General features: G+C 41.0%; 1 protein-coding gene and 1 long non-coding RNA gene across 2 annotated transcripts; one reads left to right on the top strand and one right to left on the bottom strand.

The window, feature by feature from the left end:
- Nucleotides 1-1,236: 1,236 nt before the first annotated feature.
- On the bottom strand, nucleotides 1,237-3,541 carry LOC124394236. Its single transcript, XR_006927453.1, has 3 exons — nucleotides 3,488-3,541; nucleotides 3,316-3,405; nucleotides 1,237-1,470 (listed from the first exon to the last, which is right to left on the bottom strand). It is a non-coding gene; the product is annotated as an uncharacterized LOC124394236 (long non-coding RNA).
- Nucleotides 3,542-4,044: 503 nt separating this feature from the next.
- Nucleotides 4,045-10,013, top strand: LOC124394206 (tripartite motif-containing protein 16-like). Its single transcript, XM_046862341.1, has 6 exons — nucleotides 4,045-4,665; nucleotides 7,145-7,240; nucleotides 7,334-7,567; nucleotides 7,755-7,914; nucleotides 8,108-8,167; nucleotides 8,386-10,013. The coding sequence occupies exons 1-6, from the start codon at nucleotides 4,078-4,080 to the stop codon at nucleotides 8,913-8,915; spliced, it is 1,668 nt and encodes a 555-aa protein (XP_046718297.1). The 5' UTR covers nucleotides 4,045-4,077; the 3' UTR covers nucleotides 8,916-10,013.
- Nucleotides 10,014-10,276: the final 263 nt, after the last annotated feature.

Below are 10,276 nucleotides of genomic sequence, written 5' to 3'. Positions count from 1 at the left end.
CAAAAAAGCACAAAGCACAATTTTTTAATAAAAAGGCCTTTCAAAAAGATCGAGAAAGAAAGATTTCCTCTGCATTCCTCAGCACAACATATTTGACCAGCATTTTCATAGGAGCACAACAAATTGTAAAAGGAAATTCCGGCATTTTTAGCAATTGGGCAAAATTATCTATTACTTTGTGACCTAAAACACCAACCATTTATTAGCAGCCCTTTTTTCTGGGGTCATCTGCCCACTCATCGCTTTGGTGAATGGGCTGCTATCTAGCCTAGCGTTACCCGTTGGGTTATTCATATTTTGATTTACATTTTAAAACCGATCTGGTGTCCCCAAAGATTACTAGTACTATCTAAAGACTTATTTTATAATGAACGTTACCTGAGGCTGAGACAGGAGAGCTGGAGATAGTAAATACAGCACGTTGCTAGAGGTAGAAGCGTGTTTTGTATGTAAATGTTGTTATTACTATTGTTGCCTCGTTTGTTTACTATTACACTACTGCGTTTTTGGCATGCACATCGAGCAAACATGGCGCGAACGTCGGCCACGTGATGACATCGCTTTCAGGGATGGAAAATGACAAGCAGCTGCTTCTAATTAAAATTTTACACCGAAGATAAAACAGTGTCGATAACAGTATCGGTACCTATCCCTACAGCTAGCACAAACTAATCTGACACGCCATGTACGTAATTTAAAAATAAACACCTGTTTATTTGTTTAAACAAAATGTATTTATTATTTCATGTCAATTAATTATTTGATCAAAATGATTGATGTTAAAGTTATTTCAGAAACCCATCGAATATAAACTCTTAACACAGTCAATCACTTGATAAAAAAATTAAAGAAATAAAGAGCATGTTTTAAATGTCCTAAACCTCTAAACCTATTCTTAAATTCTGAGCTGCTTTGAGACAATGTACGTTGTGAAAAGCGCTATAGAAATAAACTTGACTTGTCTAGACCTGCCTCCTGTCTCTTCTTTCTAGAACACCTCTCTGAAGTGTCACACGTAAAATACAACATTTAAAGAGAATAAGCGCAAATGTGGCGTCCGGCACGTCCATCCAATTTGTTCCCGAAAATCAAGAAATTTAGGACATAGAAGACTTTGACAATAAAATATATGAACTAGATTTAAAAATGTTACTAGTAGAAACCGACTACGCCACTCCGGGGTCTTAGTTACCGGGGATAACCCTTTAGGAAGAAATGCACAAGGCATCCAGGTTCGTCTACAGCTGGGTCAGGACATAATACACAGTTTATTAAGAACTATTAAAATGACATAACCATACATGATATACCACACAAGAACGCTTGGACTCCAGGGCTGGGGAGCCTACTCTAATGATCTTCTATCCACAGCAAACACCTGCACTCATACGACACCACTGCACACTGAAGGAAACCACCAACAAGCAGAGAGGAACTTGTCCCTTACACTGGAACTGGTCTCCCAGACACCTGGAGAAGAAGCAAACCACAGTATGGTCAAATCAAATTACACACACACGAAAGGACAACGACAAAAAGCAAAAGAAAGTACAACAGGAATAATAAAAACAGTCAATTCCATTCAATACACCTCATAAAATAAACACATGACCTATTAGCATTCCGCTAGCTGTTGGGTATCATCCAGGCCTTCAGACTCCTCAGATAAACAGAGATATATGTATAGCAGCAGTTTCTCAGGCCACCACTCAGCGGACCAACACAGTGTGGAGTACTGAAACAGACACACTAACACATAAATAAAGCACACAGTCCGTGAACATGCTAGCATTTAGCTCCTTAGCTAATCCGTTAATCCTTAGATCGCATGCATGGCGATACAATAGGCCACTCCATCTGCGCTTTAGCAACCCGCAGACCACAAGACAGCTAGACAGCCCAGCAAAAAAAAGACACCCTGGTAAGACAGCCCGGGTAGGACTCCCAGGTAAGACAGCCCGATACAAATACACCCTGGTAAGACAGCCCGATAAAAATACACCCTGGTAAGACAGCCCGGGTAAGATAGCCCGATACAAAGACACCCTGGTAAGACAGCCCGGGTAAGACAGCCCGATACAAAGACACCCTGGTAAGACAGCCCGGGTAAGACAGCCCGATACAAAGACACCCTGGTAAGACAGCCCGGGTAAGACAGCTCGATACAAAGACACCCTGGTAAGACAGCCGGGTAAGACAGCCCGATACAAAGACACCCTGGTAAGACAGCCGGGTAAGACAGCCCGATACAAAGACACACTGGTAAGACAGCCTGGGTAAGAAAGCCTGATACAAATACACCCTGGTAAGACAGCCGAGTAAGAGACCCTGGTAAGACAGCCCGATACAAATACACCCTGGTAAGACAGCCCGGGTTAGACAGCCCGGGTAAGACAGCCCGATACAAAGACACCCTGGTAAGACAGCCCGGGTAAGACAGCCCGATACAAAGACACCCTGGTAAGACAGCCCGGGTAAGACAGCCCGATACAAAGACACACTGGTAAGACAGCCTGGGTAAGAAAGCCTGATACAAATACACCCTGGTAAGACAGCCCGAGTAAGAGACCCTGGTAAGACAGCCCGATACAAATACACCCTGGTAAGACAGCCCGGGTTAGACAGCCGGGTAAGACAGCCGATACAAAGACACCCTGGTAAGACAGCCCGGGTAAGACAGCCCGATACAAAGACACCCTGGTAAGACAGCCCGGGTAAGACAGCCTGATACAAATACACCCTTGGTAAGACAGCCCGATACAAATACACCCTTCTAAGACAGCCCTGGTAAGACAGCCCTATACAAAGACACCCTGGTAAGACAGCCCTATACAAAGACACCCTGGTAAGACAGCCCGGGTAAGACAGCCCGATACAAAGACACCCTGGTAAGACAGCCCGGGTAAGACAGCCCGATACAAAGACACACTGGTAAGACAGCCTGGGTAAGAAAGCCTGATACAAATACACCCTGGTAAGACAGCCCGATACAAATACACCCTGGTAAGACAGCCCGGGTTAGACAGCCCGGGTAAGACAGCCCGATACAAAGACACCCTGGTAAGACAGCCCGGGTAAGACAGCCTGATACAAATACACCCTTGGTAAGACAGCCCGATACAAATACCCCTTCTAAGACAGCCCTGGTAAGACAGCCCTATACAAAGACACCCTGGTAAGACAGCCCGATACAAAGACACCCTGGTAAGACGATACAACGGCTCTCAGTTCATCACTTCCTAATTTCAGAGAAATAAGCACAAAATTACCATCTTTTGACATCAGATATTAATACTGAACAGTTAACCAACTTACCGGTTTAACCAGGTCATGATGCGCCAAGAAACTCTAAACCAGGAAGTGGGATGATTTTAACCCGATAATGGCTGGATTCCTCAATCCACACTGAAAGAAGAAACCAAAACCATCCTTGAAACCCAATCCACACAATCAGGCTACCAAACAGGAATAACAACTAAATTCTTACCACATGACTCGCTCCCGGCTGCACCAGATATCCAGTGACATCACCAGTGTTCAGGAAAACGCACTCCCACCAGACACAGACTGCACCTTTTATAGACCCACTATTTTGCTAAGCAACACCTGGCCATCATTCCAATTGCTGCGCCCAACCATGTGACTATTCCCACTACCACACAAACATACAAAACCAAAGTGCAATAGAGATTTCTGGTGGGTCTCGGCTAATTTACCGCCATGTTCTTTTAGTTTCCATTAAAAGATATTTAGCAGGACTGGCTTCTTTACTATCTGTTGGTTATGTGTTTTATAGCTTTAAATAGTAACATGACCTCATTCAATAGAACAAGTACCTCATTTATTCAGAAAATTTAAGAAACAACAAATCAGTTTTTAATTTGTACAACTGTATAAATCACAGAGAAGCTCCTGTACAGTAAAAAAGTCTCTCTCCTCTTGAGTGTTTGAAATGTGAACTCTTGCTCCAGGTGGCCACGCCCACTTTCTCTGTTACACAATAACAAACACTAAGAGAGAATGTTCCTTTCAGAGAAAAAGAAACTTATAAAACTCTAAGTGTGTCAGTGCTAGAAAATGGCAGCGGCAAGTATTTCAGATCAGGATCAGTTCAACTGTCCAGTGTGTCTTGAGCTCCTGAAGGATCCAGTGACTCTCCATTGTGGCCACAGTTACTGTAAGGTGTGTATTATCAGCTTCTGGGATAAAGAAGTTCAGAAGAAGGTCTACAGCTGCCCCCAGTGTAGAGAGACGTTCACTCCGAGGCCTGTTCTATGCAGGAACAACATGCTGGCTGAAGTGGTGGAAAAACTGAAGAAGAACAAACTCCAAGCTGCTTCTGCTGCTCACCATTACGCTGGACCTGGAGATGTGGACTGTGATTCGTGCAATGGGAGAAAACGCAAAGCCACTAATTCCTGTCTGGTGTGTCTGGCCTCCTATTGTGAAGATCATCTTAAACCTCACTATCAGTCTCCGGCTTTTAAAAAGCACAAGTTAGTTGAAGCCTGCGTAGATCTCCAAAAGAAGATCTGCTCTCAGCACAACAAAGTGATGGAGATCTACTGCCAAACTGACCAAAGCTTCATCTGCTACTTGTGTACTTTGGATAAACACAGAGGTCATGATACTGTTTCAGCGAAAGCAGAAAGAACTGAAAAACAGGTGAGTGTTGGACATTTCTAGGCAAAATTTCATTTAGTATCATTTAGTAGATTTAATTTGTTAAATTACTGTTATTAATTGATATTAAAAGTAGGTGTTGTTACCAACACCCAATAACCTTACAGCATTTTACAGCTAAGAACTTTAACAGTAACAGTGTTATCATGGTTTTGGTGGTTAAATGATTTACAGTTTTGATTTGAAACTTTGTTGCTAGCTTTTATTCAAATTTATTTCATTTTTAATTTTAAAATGTAAAGAACAGAGGGTAGAACGTTGTCCTCAGTTGAGGAAGGAGCAGAGCGACATTCTCAGTAGGGAGTGGAGGCTGGGTGACGTTCTCAGCAAGGCACGAAGGCTGGGTGATGACTTCAGCTGGGTTTGGAAGTTGGGTGACATCATCAGCAAGGAAGGAAAGCTGGTGATGTCCTCAGCAAATCAGGAAGGCTGGGCAGCACAAATAATTCCTAAATAAAGTTTTACTCTAAAAAAAAAACAAGTCAATGAACAAAAACATTATAAGCTGATGAGAGACGTACAAACAAAATGACAAAATCTGGTGGGGAAAATGGTTGATTTATTTACCTTTCTTCATTTTCACACAAAACTAAGCTTGTAATTACCGTAATTTCCGAACTATTAAACGCACCCAAATATAAGCCGCACCCACTAAATTGTACAAAGATTGTTATTTTGAACATAAATACGCCGCACCTGTCTAGAAGCTGCAGGTGTCTACATTGAAACTAATGAACTTTACACAGGCTTTAACGAAAGACAGTGTCTGTTACACGGCTTGTATCTAAACAGTAGCAGACCAAGAAAGTCATTGTTCAAAAAGTAGTGGCTTATAGTCCGGAAAATACGGTAAATTATATACAGAGGTGGCAAAAGTACACATTCCTTACTTCACCTTGGTCTTCCTCTTTTCCTCCTTCCTGGTGGCTCCATCCTCAGCATTATCCTACTGATATACCCCATTTACCTCCTCTGCACATGTCCGAACCATCTCAATCTCACCTCCATCACTTTGTCTCCAAAATGTCCTACATGCGCTGTCCCTCTAATAAACTCATTTCTAATCCTGTCCATCGTCGTCACTCCCAACAAAAAACCTCAACATATTCAGCTCTGCTACCTCCAGCTCCACCTCCTGTCTTTTACTCAATGCCACTGTCTCTAATCCATACAACATCTCAGGTCTTACCACAGTCCTATAAACTTTCCCTTTTACTCTCACAGATACTCTTCTACCACAGATAGCAGGAGTTTAAATTTCACGGCACCAAATGGAACCTTTGCTATGTTTCCACACAGATGGTTAATGAGATGATACCGGAATAACTGTACCTCTTCTAACTTTCATACGGACTACATTAACAGAGGATATTTCTCTTGATGAATTTATGTATATCCACTGAGATTTGGGTTGTTTTATTTATGTGTCTGTGAAGAGAGATGACAGAAAGAGATGCAAGAGAGCGCCCCCTGTCTGTTTTCTTTATTTTACAAAAGCACAATGTTTTGTGGATTCTAATTTGGATCCTAACTAACAGCAAGTTGCGGATTATCTTAAAATTCGTGGGAATCCACAGCGGGACCGAATGTTCAGGACCGTCAGGAATAATATTTTTTCACTAACAATTTTTTATAAAAAAATAAAAAAATTAACAATATCGTATTAAAGTGACATAATGTCTAGATGAATTCACGAAGGTACCACTAAGGGGGTGCGTCAAAAATTCCCAGATTTTCAGAACTCACAAGGCGTCTTAGAACGTAACCCCCACGAGTTCCGGGCGACCACAGTATACAAATAAAAGTAGACCATTTACCGATACAAATTATGTATTGCTCTTATCTGTATGTTCATAAAAACACAGAGTAATTCAAGTTTGTTTTGCGTTAAGAGGAAAAAAATGCTACAAAATGCACCGGTGTGTTTGTCAACCCACAGAGGTTTCATTGGGTGCATCATGGTGGATTTTGTTGCTGATTTGAGAATTGCCGCATCAATAAAACAAATATTTATTTGTTTTATATATTTAATATTTAATATATATATTATTTTATATACGTGTAAAGAAAGGACTGCGTGAATAAACGTGTGTCCCATTGAAGGTTTTAATTTTGCCTCCTTTATATGCATTTATTTATATTTTTTATAAAAATAGTCAAACAGAAATTTGTGTGAAAATGTAACGAGTGAAAGTAAAGAGTTGTCCGAAAAATAGTGAAATACTGATTCCAGAAAAATCTACTGAAGTACAGTAACGAAGTATTTGTATTTAATTACTTCCCTCCTCTGATTAAATACAATAAAAAGTGCTGAAAAAAAATCATTATTTCTACCAAATACCATTAAATTATTCAAATTTGTAATTTATTTTGTTTTCTGAAAGCAGGAATAATAAACTATAATTATGTTGAAATGACCTCCCACTGCAGGAATAATAAACTGTATATTCTTCGGTCTCAGAATAAGCTAAGGGAGGAGCAGCTAAAATCCCAGCAGAAGGTCCAGGAGAAGCAGAAGAAGGTGCAGGAGCTGAAACAGACTGTGGATATTATAAAGGTAAGGAATGAGCTGTACATGTGTGGAGAATAAAGTCACCATACGATAAAGATTTACTCTTCAACTAGACTTCTTGTGAACATGTTTGAGCAGAAGCGTTCACAGGAAGCAGTAGATGATAATGAGAAGATCTTTAATGAGATGATCAGCTCCCTGGTGAAAAGGCGCTCGGAGGTGAAGGAGATGATCAGAGTTCAGGAAAAAGCTGAACTGAGTCGAGCTGAACAACACCTGAAACATCTGGAGCAGGAGATCACTGATCTTCAGAGGAGAGTCAGTGATCTGGAGCAGCTTTCACACACACCTGATCACATCCACTTCCTCCAGGTACACTCATTGTCTAATCTACAGAGGGCGCTGTTCCTCACAAAGTTTCCTCCTAAAAGCTCATTACAGCAACAATAAATGTTCCTGTCTGAAAACACAAGTGTGTCTTTGATCTGATTCAGTCTGAGCTTCATTCGTTTCTCTCCTCCCCTTTTCTCCTTCTCTATGATGTGTTTACTCTCTGTAGAGTTTCCCGTCTCTCTGTGTTTCTCCTGGATGTGACGACTCACCCAGCTTCACTGTCAATCAACATCTTTCATTTGATGGAGTGAGGAAATCTGTCTCAGATCTGAAAAAACGAGTCGAGGAGATCTGTCAGGAGGAATTCAACAAAATCCGTCCACAAGGTAAAGAAGCAAATGTTTAATCTGTTTCACAGTAAAAAGAGACTTAAAGAAAAACAAATACCAGAAGAAAGAAAGAAGAAGAAATGAGACATTCTCACACTTAGAGCAGTGAGGAATCTTGTTTTTCGAATCCTCGCTTTAAAGTGTCTTCATGTGATTTTTACGTCTGCATTTTGTCTCTGTGTGTCCGCAGCTGCAGTAGTTCAGAGGACTTTGCCCTCACATATGACGAGCAGAAAAGAATGTCTGCAATGTAATTGGAAAACACACACACACACACACACACACACACACACACACACACACACACACGTACACTTCTTTGTATTGTTGATCTAAATCGGATCCATTTCTTCCTGAAGACTGATCCTGAGTAATATTTCATATAGAGCAGCATTAGGAGGACAAAAAAGCAAAAAAACGTGTCTCACACACACTTATTACTAACCTGTGGACATTTTCTTGTTTTAGATTTCTGTTATCTGACTCTGGATCCCAACACGGCACATCCCTTCCTCGTTCTGTCTGAGAACCACAGAGAAGTGATGTGGAGTGAGACAAAACAGCAATACTCTGATCATCCAGAGAGATTTGACTCCTGGGTCCAGGTGTTGTGTAAGGAGAGTGTGTGTGGACGCCGTTACTGGGAGGTGGATTGGAACAGTGAGAACTTGGTCTACATATCAGTCTCATATAAAGAGATCAGCAGGAAAGGACAGGGTGATGAGAGTGTGTTTGGACGCAACAGTCAGTCCTGGAGTCTACTGTGTTATTCTTCCTCTGTCTCTTTCTCTCACAACGGCGTTAAGACCGAACTCCGAGGTCCAGCGGCGTCCAGAATAGGCGTGTACGTGGATCACAGTGCAGGAACTCTGTTCTTCTACAGCATCTCTAAAAGATTGAGGCTCCTCCACAGAGTCCAAACCACATTCACTCAGCCGCTATACGCTGGTTTCAGGATCGGTTTTAAGTCAGCTGTGAAGTTTTGTGAGTTAAAATGAAATGTTCATCAAAGTGTTTAGTAAAATTACTGAACATTTTAGAACATTTCTGAAAAAAAAATTTATCAGATGGGAATTTCTACTTGTATGCACGATTAGGGGGTTTATTATACTGATAGAAAAAATAGAAAAGATAATTGTAAGATGGTCTGGATAAGGGTGTCTGACCAATGCTGTATATGTAAATGCTTTGGAAGGATGTGTTTTTTTATCTGCACAAGAAGAGTACTCCAAAATACAGTGCGAGATCTCATATAAGCAGTCTCAGGATCTGGGATCAGTGATGTGACTGTGCTTCTGTTTTTCACCACTAGTGGGCCCCCCAGTCCCCACACCTTACTCCCTCCTCCCTAATCTGCCCAAAATGTTTGCACCTGTGTGGCATTATTTCTGTGTGTATTTAAGGTTTTGCGGTTGTGTAATCTGTTATGTGTTATAATGTGATTTGTTTCTGATGTTATGTTCACCCCTTTACTGTTTTTCAAGTCTCTTGTTATCTCCCGAGCTCCCTGTGTAGTCCTGTTTTGAGTTTGTGTGTCCAGAGTCCCCTGCCCCTGTCCAGTTTTCTTCTACTCAAGTTTGATTTTGTGCTTAATACTTTTTTAATCATGGATTGTATTCTTACTCTGCCTGTTTTGGCATGCACATCGAGCAAACGTGGCACGAACGTCGGCCATGTGATGACATCGCTTTCAGGGATGGAAAATGACAAGCAGCTGCTTCTATTTAAAATTTTACACAGAAGATAAAACAGTGTCGATAACAGTGTCGGTACCTATCCCTACAGCTAGCACAAGCTAATCTGACACGCCATGTACGTAATTAAAAAATAAACACCTGTATATTTGTTTAAACAAAATGTATTTATTATTTCATGTCACTTATTCATTTGATCAAAATGAGTTATGTTAAAGTTATTTCAAAAACCCATCGAATATAAACTCTTAACACAGTCAATCACTTGATTAAATAAAAATCTATTTTAATCAGAAAAGCGAAAAAGAAATAAAAGAGCATGTTTTAAATGTCCTAAACCTCTAAACCTATTCTTAAATTCTGAGCTGCTTTGAGACAATGTATGTTGTGAAAAGTGCTATAGAAATAAACTTGACTTGTCTAAACCTGCCTCCTGTCTCTTCTTTCCAGAACACCTCTCTGAAGTGTCACACGTAAAATACAACATTTAAAAAGAAGTTCATGAGTGCAAACATACAAAACCAAAGCATGCACCCTGAGAGAGCCAGAGAGGTAAACACATTCACCATCTCGGAGCATGACGTGAGGAGGGCATTCAAGAGAGTGAATACCAGGAAGGCAGCAGGACCAGATGGAATCACAGGTCGGGTTCTGAAAGCCTGCGC

This window comes from Silurus meridionalis, chromosome 12 (assembly GCF_014805685.1).
Source record: "Silurus meridionalis isolate SWU-2019-XX chromosome 12, ASM1480568v1, whole genome shotgun sequence".
NCBI classification, from domain to species: Eukaryota; Metazoa; Chordata; class Actinopteri; order Siluriformes; family Siluridae; genus Silurus; species Silurus meridionalis.
Note: the sequence above shows the minus strand (reverse complement) of the source record. Positions and strands in the feature narration are given on the sequence as shown.

Excerpts from the sequence above, each read along its gene's own strand:
- LOC124394206 (XM_046862341.1), top strand. The coding sequence starts at position 4,078 with ATGGCAGCGGCAAGTATTTCAGATCAGGATCAGTTCAACTGTCCAGTG. Across the intron at positions 4,666-7,144 it reads CAGAAAGAACTGAAAAACAG|AATAAGCTAAGGGAGGAGCA; the intron begins GTGAGTGTTGGA and ends CTTCGGTCTCAG. Across the intron at positions 8,168-8,385 it reads CAGAAAAGAATGTCTGCAAT|ATTTCTGTTATCTGACTCTG; the intron begins GTAATTGGAAAA and ends TTCTTGTTTTAG.